We start from the raw sequence: 19,217 nt of genomic DNA, 5'->3' as shown, positions 1-19,217 counted from the left end.
AGAAATTGTTTACTGACCGGTCCTGTTCCCTGCAGTACCGTACAGTAGCGTAGGGGGCGCTGTTGGTGCGGTTTCGCTCCGCCTCTGGCCGACTGATTGGCTCAGCTGTCATGTCGTCGCTCCAGCTCTCCCCCCTACTGGCCAATGCGCACAAAGCCCTTTCTGTACCCTTTCTCTACTGTATTGAGATACGTGCCTTTGTGCACCATTACGACGCGACCCCAATGGCCTCGTAGCGACACCAGTAATTCAGTGCTTGTACAGGAACGGGGCCCACCCCTGTTCACACACACACAGCTCTCGTCTCCAAATGCGTCCGGGACTGGCGGGTATCGCGGAGATGCTGAGCGGCGCTACCTGCAGGGCCAGGCCGAGGCTCGGCAGCCTCTTGCTCGCCCCCCTCACCAAAACAGTACCGCCGATGTCAAGCACGGGGAGCAACAGATTTCGGTCCACATCCTCGATGGGGTATTCGGAGTTGGCAAGAGAGCGGTCGAAGACTGTCACGTCGTTTTACAACCAGTCTGCTATTGACGTTTCAGCAGAAAAGGTGAGAATGTGACACTTTGCCCGTGCAGCTGCTCTGAAATCGTGCTCCCACTGCCGGAGCAACGAGGGCGTAAGCTAGCTTGATAGTAAGGCTAGCTGCTAGCAGGGCTTCTGCTGAGTTCAGGGACACTCAGAAGAGAGTAAATATGAGCGTCCCTCACTTCGATGACAGGTTCACCTTAACGTGTAAAGTGAGCTAGCTAATGGTAGCTACTTTAAGTTACTACTCGTGACCCGAGATAAGTTACGGGTAAAGCTGTCACCTAGAAGGAATTAGCTGTGGTTATTGTTGAAATTGAAATATATATTTACTAGCCCAGCCTGTCCGTTAGCCTGGACCGCTATTTGACCGATTTTCTCCTGGCGGCGTGAACGCAGCGTCACGGTTTTTCATCGGAACATTATGTTTTGCTCGCTGACATACGTTCATTTAGAGCAAAAATAACACGGTAATATCGCTTATACAGCCACTCCAACACTTTGTTGTCTTTGTGTTTGACCTGCTAAGAAAACTTGTCCATAAAAAAAGCTGTCATTAGGATTAAAGTACGCAACGTATATCTGAGGATTGACATAAAGAGCGTTGATGGTGTGAAGTTTCAGCGATGGAGGTCGGTTGACCCAGTTCCTGTGAACTTGAAGCCAGCGTGCGATGAGGCAGCTTTTATGATATTTTATCCATCGTTAATGTGTTTTTTTAGGAAATGTAGTCTAAATGTGCGTTGATCCTTGAATCCATCGGTCAGTTTTTGCTTGGGTGGCTTTGACCATAGTTGTGTTTGACTGTCATACAAGGGTAAAGCAAGTGTGCAGGATTATTAATCAAAGGTCGAATCAAAACAAAAGTGCCAGTATTTGTATTGTATTTAAGGTAATTTGTTGTGTAACATGTATAGATTTTCACCCAACACACTCCTCTCCCCCTGACTCTTTTCGGTCACAAATATTTCCCAACTTTTTCCAAAGAAGAAGTAGATTGTCATCAACTTCTCACTCAGCAAAACAAACCTCATCAGTTTTTTTTTTTTCCTCACAACAAAATGAGGAAGGCATTTGCAGCTGCATGTCAGCTGCAAATACTGAGAGAAAAACTCCACCCCACCAGAGCTTTGTCAGCCACAAATGACAATGTTGGCAAAAAAAAAGTACCAGGAAAGTAGTGAACCTATTTCACAAAGACTGAGCTGCTGCCGAGTGAAACTGCTTAAAAGAGCACGTAGCCTCGGATCACAAAGACCACAGATCTGGCTGATGGCAGTCAGCTGCATTTTATGTCCCGTGACTTATAGTCACACATTAGCCTGCTGCAGTGGTCCCCAGCCAGGGGCTCGGGCCAGCGGGGAAGTCACTCTCAAGATAATTAAAGGAGGAAAAAATAATCACATTATTTATCGAGAATCTTAGGCTCAGGCGGACGACGAATCTATAAATGCCGAACAGTCGAGACAAACACAAAGAAGCTAAGACTAAGAAGAAGTTACACAACCTATTTGTAAGAAAAGCAGATTTTTGAGTCTCATTCGCAAGGCGTCAGTTTTTGACGAGTTGGGAATGAGACAAATCTTACAAATAGGTCCTTTTTTAAAAAGAAGAAGACAAAATGCAAAACACGAAATGTCACTATGAATAAATACAAATATAAAGAATAAAGGCACTAAAAGGGCGATGAAAAAGGTGAGATCACGTAAGAGGAATTAGAAACACATTAAAAAAAAGAACAGTGAATAGACTTAAAGGAGTAAAGAGAGATGACTTCATATGAAAGCAGGTCTATAATGTGTTTTAATAAGCGACTGATTTTGCGAGAAAAAAAATAAGATTGTCGTGACACATTCAGGTCAGATTTTACATTTGTACATTGTGCACTAGTGCATTCCTGTCTCTCTGCACTTGAGCAAACCCTTTCTCCGCATCATAACTAGGTTAACTGTTTGACTAAGGTGCGCCAGTGCCCATTTTCACCTGGTATACACATGAGATCTGATCACAATGCATTAGCACCCTTGTATTAATTTGTCCTTATCCAGATTAGATGTCCAGTTACTGATTGCACATTAATGCAAGGTGTAAACGGGGGTCTTAGCAGGTATCGACAGTGACACCAATGCTAGTTTACCTGACGTTATCACCTGTTGCTGGATTTTCAAGGCTTTCTACACAAGCAACAGCTACACATCAACACCTAGCACAGATTATTCTTGGAAAGAAGTTTTACATTATAGTGCTTACCTATCCGACTGGTGGCACATGGGCTGAATGCGGCACTTAAACATCCTCATTATCGCCCATTGATCATTTTGTCAGGAGGCTAATTGGCCCTTTCATTAGTTGAGTCTGTTTCTGAGCACAAAAATACTATTTCCATCAAAAACCCAGGCTGTTAAAGCAGAATGAATATACGAGTAACAAGCTGACAACCTATTTCTAAGATTAAGAAGATGCGTTGATTTTTTTCCTGTACTTTAGTAAATACAATGTTTCTCTATCGGTTATGAAAACTAGTAAACAAAGTGCATTTTTCAACATATTTAAATTCTGAGCTTTAGAAGTCAGACATGCAGAATGTAAAAGTTCGGCCCCTTGGCGCTTCACTTTTTCCAAATCTGGCCCTTCAATAAAAGTACCTGAACAGGCCTGCTACTGAGTATCTAAGCTTGGGGGAGATTTTGTCGATGTGATTATCATGAGCTGCTTTGTAGTCGTCGTCTTATAGCTGCAGCAGTCTTTACTGAGTCAGTGATGTAATCATTGCCCTGAAATCCAGTCACTGCACAGTGATTCATTACCTGCCACACACTCCCATAATACATGAGAATTAGTGACTGTTTCTGACTGAGCCTGGGCGACTCCCTGCACACAAAGATATATTTTTATACACATTTTTATACAGCTGCTTGTGTTTAGACTACATATAAGATTTGAAAACTTTGGCTTCTTTGTTAAGTCCTAATTTTGTTGTATTCTGTACATTTACATTAAAGGCTTTATCTTCTATTCTAAATTTTAAAAAAGTGTCCCTACCCTAAAAGTAAAGTAAATAAAAAAATATGTTTCTGGTACCAGGACTGAAACTTGGAAATATCTGGGAATTGAGAAGATACGTTGTCAAAGAGAAGGGTAGATTTGGATTTTTCTCCAGAGGAAACTCTTTAGAAACTGGGTACCTGAAGCCCAACAGGATTAAAAGAAGTATTTGACTTGAAGCCATTTCTGTGGAGTCTACGGGATTACTTTTATCCATTATATTTGTTAATTGTATTTTCTATTAACAAGATACTTTTTTCAGAACAAAGTGTAGTCCTTGAATACATGTGTTAAATTCAGATGTAGATGGACTTAACTAATCACAATGAGATTATGTAAATAGTATTTCTGAAAGAGAAAGACGACAAAGTTTTGTGGTGAGTGTGTTGTTATTCAGGACACGAGCAGAAACAACTACCGGCACCACCTCGATTAAGGCAAGCTAGCTGAAAAAGTTTTGTGAATACAGCTGAGTTGTGTTCTGGTGAATTATTGTGTGACCTGCTGTTCTGAATTGATTGTGTGTATGATTAAACATGTTACTGTGTCCCCAGGCCTCAGTGCGACTGACCCTAGCGACCCTGCTGTATTCTGGGAAGTCTCCTGATGGACACCACATCTTGGTAAATATTTCAGCCACATTGAGAGAACTGTCAAGTGTATGTTTAATGAGAAACTCCTCAATCTCTGTTGCTCTTCACTCACTTGCTTTCCACTGTTTTCTGTGTGTGTGTGTGACCTCAGAGCAGTGCCAAGTATCTACACAAGGAGCTACCTGTACGAATCGCCCATCGCATCAAGGGCTTCCGCAGTTTGCCCTTCATCATTGGCTGCAACCCCACCATTCTGCAAGTGGTAAGAACACGGCCCGCAAACCACATACAGCACTGCCCTCAGCTACAGTGTGGAGCTATACATGAAGCGAGGAGGCATCGGCTCTTCAGCAGATTCTATAATAAGAAAGTGACAACTGGGCCACTGTGGCTGAACTTTGAACGAAATTAGGGAAGGTGCTTTCACTCTGCTGCTGCTTCCATTATTCTCAGTGTGAAGGGGTGGGTGTGGCTCAGAAGGTAGAGCTGGTTGTTGACTAATCACAGGGTTGGCGGCCCGATCCCCAGCTCCACATGTTGACGTGTCCTTGGGCAAGGCGTTGAACCCCATAAATGGTAGAGCTGCATCTTCAGGGTTCATACAAAGTCTTGAAAGTTGTGGAAATGCTTAATATGCTCCTTGAAAAATGCTTGATTTTCAACATTATCTGGTGTTTTGTCGATGCAGTTACTCATGTAAACCAAAAGTCTTTCGAAATATGAAATGAAACAATCCCCTCATCATATTTGTTTGTCTCCTGCTGTCAAATTTAGCAGACGTGCACCCACAAAAACAAGTTTAATACTATGTCTGTAAATACTATGGTTTCCAAACTAGAAATGACAGGGAGATGAGATTACCACCATTATTTATCCTTTATTTGTGCAGGAGGGCCTTATGATTTATGATTACTTATTTATGATTCTTTGAAGTTTTGCTTTTCATTAATAAAAGATGTGTGTCGTACCTGTAATGCAATAAAAATATTTGTTTCTGAACAAAATGTAAGGTTAAAGTGATTCCAGTATGTTTTAGTGCAACTTTGGTTTTAAGAATATTTTGATGATTATCAGTTATGATATCGTGAATCACAATTATGTTGGACAGGATAATCATGACATGAAATTTCCCTTCTGTCCCACGCCTGCTTGAAAATGCTTGAAAAGCTTTAGAAACACTGGTCTTGTCGCTGACAGAACATCGTCAGTGGCAGCAGCTCAGTGTCTGATTTGCATAGATTATACGTATTTTATAGTTTACCGCCCCGTTTCTATGATCCCGTATGAAGAGGTCAAACTTCAGCAACATGTGTCATATACAGAAAAACGTTTTTTTGGCTTGTGGCCTTCATCAGGCTCATCAAGGCCACAAGGAGAAACATGTTGGTGTGGCAGTTTAGTTCTGTATAAAACACTACGAGTGTTGCTGGAGGCTTCAGATTTTTTCCTGTCCTTCTTTGAAGTAGTTGAACCTGTGCCAGGAATTCCCACTCTGCTTGTATAATACAGTATAATTTATCTGGCAGCAGACGTAACCTTCAGCATTCAGTATTTAGGTCAGCGTGACATGACCCATTAGTGATAGCGGAAGCTTTGTTTTTATAACAGCAGGGAATGTCGGAGCGGAAAGTGCACCGTCAGCTTATGTGCTGCTTTTTCTTTTTTTTCTTTTTGTTTTACTTGCCATTATTGGTAAATCTCAGTGGTATCAATGCACAAGATGCACAAAAACCTGATTTTGTTCACCATGGAACATCTCATGAACAGATGAGTTCCTAAATAGCAAGTTCAAGTAAGTAGAGATAATTTGTTGGATTCACCAGTTTTGTTATAAGTAGAAGTTTCTCTTAGCCTCAAACAGAGTCCTGTCCTCTTGTATCAACTAGTGATACTTACAGGCTGCACTAGTTTTTTCTGTGTTTTCTGTTGATGACTATTTCCAAACATTTCATGTTTCAGTGCTCAAAAAACACATCAGTTTATTCCCCCCCATCTGAGACACTCTGTTTTAGCTCCTGTCTCTTTAAGGCCCCCTTCCTCCTGAATACCCAGTCTGCTCTGATTGGTCATCTGACACACGCCTGAGCCAGCACCGCTCACCGAATCTCCGGTCGGCTCTGTTATGTTTTCAGCTTAAATTACACAAATGTGATGTCAAGAAGTGACAGAATTAGCGGCGGGACTACTGACGAGGCGTTCCAGGTACTTCAGGAGCAGTGTTTCCCGTGGGAGAGAGGAGCTCCCGTTGGCACAGACTTTGGGCTTGTTAACTTTCAAGTCCTTTTACATGCAGAAGAACCTATAAAACACACTGAGGGACAAGAAAAAAATGAAAAAGCATAATTGGTCTTTTATTCCACCTTATTCCTAGCCCGCATGATGCCTTGAGCGAATTATGGGCGTGACTTCCGGCACGTCCAGACACATTTACGCTAGCACCGGAAGTATCACCCATAATCGTATTTCAGATTTTCCCAGTGACTTTTCCAGGAAACGTGTATAGGGACCGTTTCTTCACTGGGTGGTCATTTCAGTGTGAAGTATGTGCAACATCTACAGCAACCGGGACACTTCCTGGAAACACACATTGCTGTTGAGTTTTTCAAATGCCATTTTGAACAAACAAGATTCCTCTAAACCCCCTCTTGCAGAGACTAGCACACACAGTTAATTGATATCAGAGTATCATGTTTTTAATTTTGAGTTTATTTTGTTGCCTGGCCCTCCATGTGGGAACAGAGCTCTCCCACTTTCTATGTTCCCTGCAGTCCTTTTCATAACCGATTCACCGGCTCTGCACGTCTCAATGCTGATGAACTTTCACCTAAATTCCCTCCTCTGTGCCGATTACATAAAGAGCAGTTCCTTTTGTCTGCCACCAGTTGTAATGTAGGTCAGGGTGGCTTCACTCAGTCTGTCAGATCTTCTTTCAAAAAGAAGACAGTGATTGAAGAAGATACACAATTAAATCATTTAAACTTGAATTTAAAGGAGGAACAAAGCTTGCTTTCTGGGGAGGACATTGTTGGTAACACAGAGGATTCATCACATAAAGGGCATCATGAAATGTAAACCACATGTGGACTTGTCAGTAGTGTTGTGGGGCCCGGTCAGGGGCCGGTGCTGGTGGTGGGATGTTTTATGGTTGGGTGGACGATCACAGAGAATTGGTCTAACTACAGCCTCTTGTTTTTTCTTACAGCATGAACTATACATCAGAGCCTACCACATGCTCAGTGACTTTCCCCTGGTGAGTGACACACACACACACACACACACACACACACACACACACACACACACACACACACACACACACAAGGTCATAGGTTCAAGTTCTTCATGTCTCAGGGAGCAGCTTCACTTTTGGTCATAAACAGGAAGTGTGAATACTTGGTGTCAAGGCTTTTGTTCTGCCTGCATGAAGCAGCTCCAGGATTGGTCGATCTGTTCAGAACTCAGCCAATCCGCATCTAACCCTAAACCACAACCCCTACTGCTTCTTTCAAAGATGTTTTTCATTAAATTTATTGAATTAAAAGCCACATCGTAAAATTTGTGTCTGACGCAAATCCCCCAAAGGATATTTGGTTTGTAATTAAACCAAATACTTTTTACAGCTTTAAATAAACATGCAAACCCTCATGTTGGACGGGCTGAAACCACTTTATATTTTGTATTATTTTTAAGTTACTTGATTGATTGACCAATTCTAAACCATGTCTTTGCTTTAGGTCTGCAACTAAAAATTATTTTCATTATTGATTTTTTTCTTGATTAATAGATTAATTTTTTTGGCTATAAAATGTCAGAAAATAGGAAAAAAACTACTAACTCTGTTTATTGGCCAACCAAAGCTGACAGCTTGTGCAATCTTAGTCTTAGGGTTCAGAGTGTGCAAAACATGCACAGTGTGGAATGTGGGTCGGTCCTCTTCGGATATTTCTTGATTAACAGTGACGGGGAACAGAATGTGACTCTTTATTTAGCTCTTTTTCCATCCTTAAATTCTTGGCAAATAAGACAAATGTGCCAATTCAGTCCTGTGTCAGTACATTTGAGGCTGCAGGCGACGTCAGACCCACTGAACGTGTTTTATGTTCTGTTCTGTTGAAATTAAGGCACACTTTTGTTCGAGCTTATAGACTCGTCAGACTGATCTGAAGGTTACCCTCAGGCTTTCATTAAATTCAGAAAAGCACACCTGTTGCTAACAGTATTGTAGTACTACCTGGTACAACTCTTTTTTTCACCACCTTAAAGTAAAAACTGAAGGTTGAAGGCCCACCCCTTGAGAAACTCCATGAATCAGTCTACCATGCCTGGCCACTAACATTGCCTCTGACCTCAGACATGTCCTGAACAGTGAATGCAAATTGCTACCATCAAACTGGAGATACAGGATTTCACAAATTAGCACCTTTTAGACTGCAGCACTCCTTTGTACATCAGTTAATCCTAGAATTAAATACGGAGCTTAATACCAGATCAAATGTACGTTCCTTGAATACTGTCTGCTGCGATTGTAATGTTATGTAAAATGTATGCATCTTTTCTGAAATGTTGCAATTTAAGCTGCTAAAATGCTAAACCAATTTTAGATTTGATCTGACAATAAAGCATTACCAATCACACAATCATAAAGTGTGTGTGCAGGTTTGCACCCTCCAGGACTTAATGTTTCACTGCACTGAATCATCATGATCATGATGGATGTTATTTAGCTTCTCTGTCTTGCAAATAAAAGATAAACTAAACCATAATGAGAGGTGCTGCAGTTACCTGTGCTATAGAAGTTCACATGGTAAACTATAATGTATTAATATTGTACTTTTCCACAGCCCTAATCCTTCACTATCACTGTCAGTGAAATCTGACACTTTCTGCAGACTTCTTACATTCACAAAAGGCAGAACATTGAGGGATTATGCTCTTTAATCCACTGGAATGCCTTTGTTGGGAAACATCTTTGCAGAAGGTGTAGAGTTTCACTGATGGTAACTTTACAGTGAAATAAAGTGAAAAAAAAAACTGAAAGTAGAGACGACTGGAAGAGATTGGTAATTGAAAAGTGTTTCTGTTAGAGTAAGAAAGACTCAAACCAACAGTGGTTAATATGACTTGCCTCTGTTGTTGTTGTCCCAATTTAGAGCTGTGACCGATCGAAAACAAGAAGGCCTTTCATTCAAAAGCTAATGAAAGGCCTGTCTTTTAAACATGGCTTTTTAAATGTTAATATGAAGTGTTTTCTTCTGTTGACAGATCAAGGATCAGGACGTGGAGGCTCGTTTCTGCAAGCTGGTGCAGCAGCTGCTGGACGACCATAAAGATGTGGTAACCATGCTGGCACAGGGCTTCAGGGAGTGTCGCAGACACATCCCGGTAATAACCGCACCTCCAAAACTGAAATGATTTCCCACTAGAGTTTTAATAATAACTTGTGTATTAGTATTCTATGGAGGATATTTTGTTGTCAGAAAGATCCTGTTAAGGATCCAAAGTCGACTCTTAAAAAGTATTAATTGCGTCTTGAATCTCCAGTTCCTGGATATCTCATTCTTTTGCTTATGAAACCTGCTAATCTGATTTTAAGATCCCAGGATTGATCAGGTTTCATCAGCGGTTTGTTTTTGGTGCCATCGTTGGAGATGTTCAGAGAGTTTAAAGCATTTCCTTTCATACCGTTGCAGGATGAGACAATCCTCCGCAGCTTCCTGGATACGACGCTGTGCTCTCGTCTGGGAATCCGAATGTTGGCCACGCACCATCTCGCCCTCCACGAAGACAATGTATGTCTGACCATTGCTGTGATTCAAATGACTTTTAAGCCTGTGTTGTTTTCTTGGAGCAGGAGATATTTTAGGATATCTGAGTCATGGTTGTTCTACATCACATTTCCTTAACACATCTATGACGGCTCACAATATTTGTCAGGGCGTCTCAGACTTTCCCACCAGATCTGTGGCTCTCAGCCGCAAGCACATTAGTTCCTACTGAAGTCTTCATCTTTAAAAATGCTCATTTACGTTTTAAGTGAACATTTCTCCAACAAGAAGAAAGAGTGCATTTGTTTGGGAATATTTTCAGCTGAAAGAGAGCATCAAATAAGTTGCAGTGTTTGTTTTGGCAGTTTGAATAGTATGTTAACGTGTAACAGCAACTGAAATCATTAATTCAGTAGTAGGATCCACAGTATGCAGGAGAAAGAAAAATCCTTTTCATTGATATTTATTGTACACACATTTTTAAAAGTCACATTTTAATTAAATAAAGTTTATTAATTAACTTTTTCTGTTCTTGTTTCAGCCTGATTTTGTTGGGATCATATGCAGACGTCTCTCTCCCAAGAAGATCATCGAGAAGTGGGTTGACTTTGCCAGGTAATTGTGTAGCCACACTGCTTGTTTATTTATCACCTTTAGATGACTTTCTGCTTCTGTTTGAGCGCTCTGTTGACTGAGAGAAGTCAGAGGTCAGCTGATAAAACCCTCCGACCGTTCATGTTTGAGCACCTTCAGCTGTGAACGAGATATGAGCTATCATTCCTGTTTACCTTTTGTTATCTTATTGAATGACCTTTTTGGAGTCAGACACTTTCACTGAGTTCAAAGGAAAGTTCACACAGATTGTGGGCTGTAAATTAGTAAAATCTGATTGAAAATGATCTGTTTATTTGTTGTGTTTTTGTTGGGACAGTAAACCGCTTGTGAAGACAGAGAAATCAGCACGTTAATTATAATTACAATAGCAAAAGAAGCTTAACAAAAGTTGTATTTCGGCGACACTAGCAGCATGACTTTAAGGATTACAGTGTCGGTCAGTTTGGTACAATAACATTCCCTTCAGTCTCAGCGGTTTAGTGGTAATTATGTTATCGTGCGAAACACTAAACTAGATTACCATTCGGGGAAAAAACAAGAGCCTAAAAGTCTAAAAATATCCAAAGTTGCATTTCAGTCTAACCATGCACAGTAAGACTGCAACACCATAACATGCTTTTGTTGTGTTTAACCTTCAAAATCTTGTTTGTAGAGAGAATTTGTTCTATAAAATGTCATTCGCTAAGGCTGTCCTGTTTGCACGCTCATCAATACAAATTGATCTCTACAGTATACAGCCATGTACACCATGACTTAAAGAGAAAAATAGGGCTCAATGCTGACTTTTGACCAAGCTGGAAATCAGGCACCTGCTGAAACGGACAATACAGTAGCCTAACATAGCAAATTGATTAATCAACTGAGCGTTTCAGCTGTACTTGCAAAAATGTGTCCAAGAAAGGGCAGTGTTTCTCTCTGAAATGTTGTGGAGGAGAAAGAGGAATGAAAAGAAAAGACTCAGTTAAGTAGTTATGCAAATTGTTACTTAAGTACAGTGCTTTATAAAAAGTAGCTTTTCAAAGAAAACGTGTTACTCTTGATTTAAAAACGAAAAGAAAATATAGCGAAGATGGTTAAATGAACAGAGGTAGTATACAACAATAAGATGACAAAAAAAGGATTCAATATATACTGCCTGAGAGATGAGAGATGATTAAACTCTGGTGGGGATGAGTTTTTTATGTTTATTTCAGTAAAACTCAACTTGGCTCATTTTATAAGTTGCTTTATTGTTAATTGGTAAAAATGAAATCCCTAAGCCCATCTTGGCAGCAAAGACTGTTTATGACGCATATGAAAGTTTGAGAAGCACTGCTCTAACCCTGTTAAGCGAGGCTTTTACATTATATAGCCGAGTATCCGGTAGATCACATCCTGCACATTGCTGTAAATGCTCCTCGTGTGTTCTCAGGCGTCTGTGTGAGCACCAGTACGGGAACTCTCCCCGAGTGAGGATCAATGGACATGTGGCAGCTCGCTTCCCCTTCATCCCGCTGCCTCTGGATTACATCCTGCCCGAGCTCCTCAAGAACGCCATGAGGTGACTTTACCACTCATACACACTCAATACTGCATATTGATATTTTGATATCTCCAGAGATGAAAATCATAGTGAGTTGGGATGAAACATTAAAGCAAGTTGTTGGTGCAATTCATGATACAGTGCTCATGATTATTACAAATGTGTCATTTCTCAAATTTACAACATGCAAAATGTACCTGATGTATGAAACTTGGGAAAAGTGTTTGCTTTATTTTTTGAAGGCTTTTTAAAGCCTTCAAATATTGTCCCATAAAACTGCCTTCTCTAGACTTTATTTCTCTCATGTTAAAAATGAAATAAGTGATTGAGGAATTAAAGTTTGGAGGAGGATTTTCCTTCCCTGATAGCAAACGTAAATCACTTTGAGATGTATGAAATCATAATTCGTACCATGTAGAAAAAGATCAAGCACAGCGTTTGAAAGATACAAATAACTCTATATCTAACGTTGATGTAATAAAAGCTTTATTCTTAGGTCTCAGTGACACTTTCTAATAATAGAATCTCTTAAAGGACAAACATAACAAAATAATAAAGAAGTGTCCTGATGAGAACACCGACATGAAGATGAAGAACATTCTCCATCACATCAGCTGACAACAAAGCCCGATTCAAACGTCTTCACACAGAAAGGAGTTTAAGTTAAAAATAAAATAACAAATAGCCAAACAGGAAAGAGAAAAAAACGGAAATGAGAGATCTCACAGTGCTCCTGATCGATCCTTATTAGGCACTCAGCTTGAGAACAAATGCTCCTGCACATGCAGGACTGCACTGCCATTGAAATGCTCCCATCGAAGGAGTTGAATTAAAATAACCTTCGCTGGAATCCTGATGAGAGGCACTCGATGTCCTATGATCTGAACAGTCATCCAATAAAAGACAAAACATGCAGTCCGGACGGTCCGTTCCAGACTGTGCTTTGTTGAACTTTGTTAGGTGAAAATCTGGGTGAAGAGTTGACACAATCAAGTATAGCTCATGCATAAACTTAATAGGTCAGTATTGGCTAAATCAAATTAAAAAAATAATTAACACGTAACAGCTGAATTTACAATGAGCTTGATAGTAAGACAGTAAGTCTAAATTTTGTCCCTTCATTCATTCTTTCATTCATTCATTCATTCATTTACTGAGACATATATATTCATTTTGGATGCATTCATTTTGTCTTAGTATGTGCATTGTTTCATTTACTGATCAAATTTGTTGTAATTTAAACCCATTTATAACCTTCGGTGAATGAATTATTTATGAAAGTAGCTCTAATTTTGCCTTTTTTTTCTGGCATTCAGAGAAAATGTATTAACTTGTGCGTTCTATATTTTAACCATCACTCCTACAAGTTAAGAAACATGCAACATTATAAGAAAAATCAGTAGGTTTTCACAAAAAAGGAATTTGTCTTTGTCTTTTTGTGCATAACAACAAACATAATGGTAGAAGGAGAAAGAAAAAACACTGTTTACTTAAAATGTCTTGGCTTCAGGAAATCCTTATCTTGGTTTCTTTTTCCTTCTTCTGCCCCTCACTAGTGTGATCCTCATTGCAAACATCGGTGTAATAACAACAGATGATCTTTTTCTGTTTTTGACTGTGAGAGAGGACGAGCAATAACGACTTCATTCTGTATTGTTGGGAGTTACCGTGGTCAGAGCTGGAAGAACATTTTCTGGCTGGAGTTTCTGGCTCTGCTGTGTGTTGCTGGCTACATTCCCCTCATGGATCTTGATTACTGGTTAGGAGGACAGAAGCAGGGGAGGGATTTGGAAAGCTGTTGTTGCTTGAGTAGACTTCATGTCAGCGTACACACAGGTCCTTCTAGCTTTTTGAAAACTGAGTCTGTCCGGCCAACATTTAGAAAAGCCTGACTGAAGGTTAATTTATCAGCTGGTAACAGAGAAAAAGCAGATTGTAACAGCAACATTGTCTGTAATCTTTTGTGCGTGTGTGTGTGTAGCACAAAAAAAAACCCAAAACACAACACCTAAAACAACAAAACTCCCCATGACATCCATCTGTTTTGTCCCTTCAGGGCCACCATGGAAAGCCATCTGGACACCCCCTACAATGTGCCCGATGTGGTCGTCACCATCGCCAATAATGACATTGATTTTGTCATCAGGTGAGTGCCTACATGTTTTTTCCTTTGCTACTGCTTCCAAAACAATATTTAATGAAGTTCCTCAGTTGTGTTTGGTTTGCTCTGGAGAGACGCTTCAAGTGTTGACTGCTCATCTCAAGTACAAATTCCAACTTTGAGGCCCTGTCAGCTGCTGTTTTTAAAAAGTTGGAGTGTTTAAGCTAAAGAAAATACATGACAGTAGTCAAGTGTTTTGTTCCTCAGAGCTTAATTTTTTTTTTTCTTTCTTTTTTAAGGATTTCAGACCGTGGCGGCGGCATCCCTCACAACATTGTGGACAAGGTGATGGACTACCACTTCAGCACGGCTGAGGAGAGCGCACAGGACCCCCGCATGAGCAACTTCTTCAACAACATTACCAACAGTGGGAACCACTCCAGCCCGATGCATGGGTACGAATTTAAAATCCGCGTTCAATATTTACAGATGTTTCCAACTTTGTCCACACTAACACGGATAAATCTGAAGTGAAGTGTAGACCGAGAACGTGAGTGCCTGAGTGACATCAGCTAACATTCGAGACCGACATGCAGTGACGGTTGACGCAGGAGTTTGAGCATCGTGGCCTAATCTTAAAGTCATGAAGGAGAAAAAAACAACAATCCTGTTTCATCCAGTATTTTTCATGTCTGACTTTCTGTGGATGGAGGGTGTAAATCATCTTTTCCATGGAGTGCAATAAGTCAACAGTGCCCATTTAAAGGTCCACAGTGTCCTAGTTTTGTGAACAGCTTTTTTTGTATTTGTAAATATTCAACCTTCAGCAGCAAAAAACAATGACACACCGATATTAAAGCCAAGTATCCAGTGGTTACGTCCACTGATGTAGTTACACTTGGGGTAGAAACAATAAAATCTGCATCTTAGAGTTCCTTTACACCTTTTCAACACTATTTATATTGTAAATATTAAAATTCTGAGTTTTGGGTTTTTTAAATCATGACATGCATGCCCCCAGATGATCCCTCTGTAAAGGCTTGGCAGTGGCTTCTGGGTTCACTGGTCTCCCGTATTTACCTGCAGGTGGCATTTCACGCTTCATTTCCACTCAAGTTCATGTTGTACCGACAACAGATCGTCACTTCTTTCACCCAGGTGTCACTTTTGCTGACTGTGTCTTTGTGTTCTGCAGGTTTGGCTTCGGCTTGCCCACCTCCAGGGCCTACGCTGAGTACCTGGGCGGCTCTCTGTCCATACAGTCTATGCAGGGCATCGGCACAGACGTCTACCTGCGTCTGCGCCACATCGACGGCAAAGGAGAGAGCTTCAGAGTGTGAAGCTCCCCGATGGTCAGCCTTGAAGATCCGAACGCAGGAATCGGGCCACGCAGGAGGACAGAGGGTTTCCCATCAGGAAGAAGGCTGGCATGGACTACAGGACTTTGGTCCACAAAGTGATAGCCTACACAGTATGTTGTCAGAAAGCTCCCAAATTCACCAACCCACTACTTGTTCCTTTTTTGTTTTTGCCTTAGACTGATTATAAGCTATGTTAGCTCTCAAGTTGATGATTTCTGTCGTTTTTCCTTTGTGTTTTCTACCCTGTGACATGTCGTCTGGAAGTTTCAAGGGGTGTATGAACTTTTGAATGTTTAGGTTATCGGGACAAACTGTGCATGAAAGTGGACGTTGATGTTACTGTGGAAGGAAGGAAAGGAAAAAGAGCTTCAGTTTTAAAGAAGTTCACTCTGAAGTTACTAGACACATAGCCTCAAAATAGACATTTTGAAGATAAAAGTTTCAAATGAAACTTCTGAGACACTCCAGCAACCCTGTCAAAATCTCCTCAAAGTGCACAAAGCTGCTCGCACGTTTCATAATGATCAATACGACCGTAGTTTGAATAGCCAGATCCTTCCTGTACGTCGTCAGTTGTTTGTTTCAAAAGCTAAGGTCTGCAAGGGAAAGCTTCAGCGTCTCGAGCTGTAAACCTCAACCCTTGACGACCCTTATCAATATTCTACAAAGCCTTCACTAAATCAGCTGCTGCTGATAAAAGCAGAGGAAACTGCCAAAACACCAAAAGCTCATTAACAGATTTCTGTCACACGCCGTGATGAACGTCTTTGTTTAGCAGTATTTTTGCGGAGCTTTCAGGCAGGGAAGCCAACCGAGATGTTCAGTGGCCTTAATGTGTGACGCTAGTCCTTCAGCTGCATGCTTTCTTTTACTCGTCTTGTTTTTTTTTCTTTTTTTTGTTTGTTGCCTTTCTCGGGTCACACAGATGCACACCATGTCAGTCAGTTACTTTAGTCCGATGTCAGGTGTTTTTGCACAATTAATAGATTTCCTGTTGTAATGCTTAGCACTTGCACCAATCATAGCAGCTTTTTGACTTTATTATAACAACTTTCAGAGTAAATATATACCAGAGAAGTATTGTCTAAAATGGTCTTCTTTTTTTTCTGTTTTATTCAACATTAGATGTTTTTTTTAGAAAGTGTGTCAGTTGTATTTCAGATTTTCTGTCTTTTTGAGATATGTTTTGTAAAAGATTACATTTCAGGATGGGTCAGCGACAGAGTTACTGTTCATTTCAGTTTGGCCGAGGTTGCTAGTCATTTTTTAGGTCCATTTCTTCAAATCACAACTTGATTGTGTCTTAACTTTGAGACAACAAGTGGTCATGTCTTGTGGGTTTATTTTAAATTACCTTAATTTAGCGATTTCTGCCCTTTTATTCCTGCTATTTCAGGAATGTTCAGTTCCCTAACGACAAAGTATGCTTCAAACACACGTGGTCATAAACGGAGAGCTTGACGGAGATGTTCAAACACAGCACGCCTTAAAAACATCTTGCTAATCTCTGCGTCTGTTACAGAATGTTACAAAAGATGTCCGACGCAATCAATTCCGCCATTAAAAACGGTGTTTCGGACGCTGTTAAACGATCTGATGAGCACTTGGTTTGAAGCATAATGAGTCAGTGTAGCAGCAAGAATGTGATCCCTGGCAGGCTTCCCACCCATCAACACACCAAGAATTTCGTATTTGGTTTTTAAGCTCATTATTTCAAAAGAGTGATTCAATTAGAAGATTGTTTCTTGATATCAAACTTTTTTTTTTTTTTGATATTCATCTCAGGATAACGGGTGTTTGCACTCATTAAGTCATTCCTCTCAACCTGAAGACAAACGGATCAGTATCATTTATCCCGGAAAAGTGTCGTGTGTTTATGATTAAATTGTTGCTCTCAAACAAAATGACACAAAAATCAAGTTGTGATCTCAAAGTAACGTTAGAAAAGTCATTAGCAAACCTTGGCCACTCTGAGTTTCCTAATACCGTTATGAATCAATTAAAAACAGCACAGTCGACGTTATTTGCTTTTTGAATTTACCCCAATAGATAGTCACCGCAAGCACTCCTCACATTTTGTTGAACATTCCCCGGTGAGCAGCAGTTTGTCAACCTGAACGCTTCATTAACGATTAAGTTTTTATCTGTTGGGAGCATTTGTTACTATATTAGCGTATACTGATATCTTTTTAGCAGAGAGGGCATTGAGAATCTTCAGTGGTAACTAACAATATTGGAAATCTATGAATTTTGTAAACCATCAGAAGTTTGTATTCAAATCCATTTTTATCATTGGCCATTAAATTCATAGAGCTGTATCATAAAAAACGTTCACATACATTGTATAGTGAGAAAATGGGACTGTTTTTTTTGTTGTTGTTGTAGAAAACCTATAAATAACATAAAACTTTAAAATGTTTTATATCTTACAATTGAACTTCAACTGGTTCCCTCTGATTTGCACTCACAAGTGCTACGTTTACATACAAATGTTCCTTGAGTTAAAATGAGATGTTAGCTTTGGAGACATGGAGAAAAACATACGTGAACCACTTATTTCAGTTGTAAGATATTCAAACATAATTTGATTTAATCCCTGAAATATTTATTTTGACTATATGAAAACAAAAACAACCCCGCGTAACTCACAGTCCCAGAGTGACGGAGAACGGCCTCTATTATCTGTATTCTTCCTGAGGCTGTGTATATGAATACATGTGTTTATTGTGGCTCTGAAGGTCTTGAAGATGTAGTAATATATGTAGATTATGCATGTAAAGCAGGGGGGGGGGTCACACCAAGTAGCTGCCAGACGTTGGTAAACAATGGTTTATGGTTTGTGTCCCTTTTGAGACACATTAGCAGATAACCGGCATCACTCTGAGGTTTTTTTTCTTCTGCTGGTGAAATGTTGAAGGCAGTTTGTACATTATGGATTTGGCAGCCAGGCTGGATTATGTACCGTCTGCCCCCTGCTGGCTTAAAAAGAAAAGTGCAGGCAGACTTAAAAATATTGATTTATTCATTGCATCGTTTCAGTTTTTTGAAGGGGGAAAGAAAGATGAGTTTTTGAATTTCTATTTTCCAGATTTCTGATTTTGTAATTGTTGCAGATAGACAAAATACAGACTAAAACACTGCTCACCTGATTTAAATGAGGCTGTGGAGCTATAAACGAGCAAACTGAATGAGCAAAAAGCATCCACACACTGAAATATGTGCAAAAATATGTGATTTGTTAAATATTTCGTATTATATTAAGCGTGGAGATGCTTTTTAGATAGAAAATGATGATCAACAAAGAGAAAAAAATGAAATAATCTCCAGTACAAAGCCAAATATTGGAGTCTTGTTACTGACAAAATGTGCTGCCATGGAGTGTTTTTGTCTCCTAGACTGAACATAGTTTCTCTCACATGTTTTCTGTTGTGTTCATGACTCTGTAAACATTAAATTTTACTTGGTTGGAAAACAGTCACACTTGCAGTCTTTCTTTCTTGTATGTCTCGTGTCATAACTGGCAGGTCTGGTGGGGAGAATCTGTAAAATAGGCGTGCAGCAGAGCAAAGTCTCAGCTGAGGTGGTTGGGACGGGGACGTGATGTCTTTCAGGGTAAATCATTCCTGCTGACACACAGTCCACCATGACACCTCCAACAGGTGGGTTTCATCAGGAGGACAGATATAC

General features: G+C 40.2%; 1 protein-coding gene across 1 annotated transcript; it reads left to right on the top strand.

Annotated features, from left to right (window-relative positions):
• The first annotated feature begins 198 nt into the window (after positions 1-198).
• Positions 199-19,004, top strand: bckdk (branched chain ketoacid dehydrogenase kinase). The gene is made up of 11 exons (XM_073479736.1): positions 199-550; positions 4,128-4,196; positions 4,318-4,428; positions 7,369-7,416; positions 9,429-9,548; positions 9,857-9,955; positions 10,473-10,546; positions 11,958-12,086; positions 14,125-14,214; positions 14,469-14,624; positions 15,365-19,004. The coding sequence occupies exons 1-11, from the start codon at positions 311-313 to the stop codon at positions 15,507-15,509; spliced, it is 1,281 nt and encodes a 426-aa protein (XP_073335837.1). The 5' UTR covers positions 199-310; the 3' UTR covers positions 15,510-19,004.
• Positions 19,005-19,217: the final 213 nt, after the last annotated feature.

This window comes from Pagrus major, chromosome 13, assembly GCF_040436345.1.
Source record: "Pagrus major chromosome 13, Pma_NU_1.0".
NCBI classification, from domain to species: domain Eukaryota; kingdom Metazoa; phylum Chordata; class Actinopteri; order Spariformes; family Sparidae; genus Pagrus; species Pagrus major.
This window is presented reverse-complemented; position numbering and strand designations above follow the sequence as displayed.

Bases quoted from the DNA above. Each gene is read 5' to 3' on its own strand.
- bckdk (XM_073479736.1), top strand. From the start codon at position 311: ATGCGTCCGGGACTGGCGGGTATCGCGGAGATGCTGAGCGGCGCTACC. The intron at 4,429-7,368 runs GTAAGAACACGG...TTTTTCTTACAG, and splicing joins ACCCCACCATTCTGCAAGTG to CATGAACTATACATCAGAGC. The intron at 12,087-14,124 runs GTGACTTTACCA...TTGTCCCTTCAG, and splicing joins CTCCTCAAGAACGCCATGAG to GGCCACCATGGAAAGCCATC.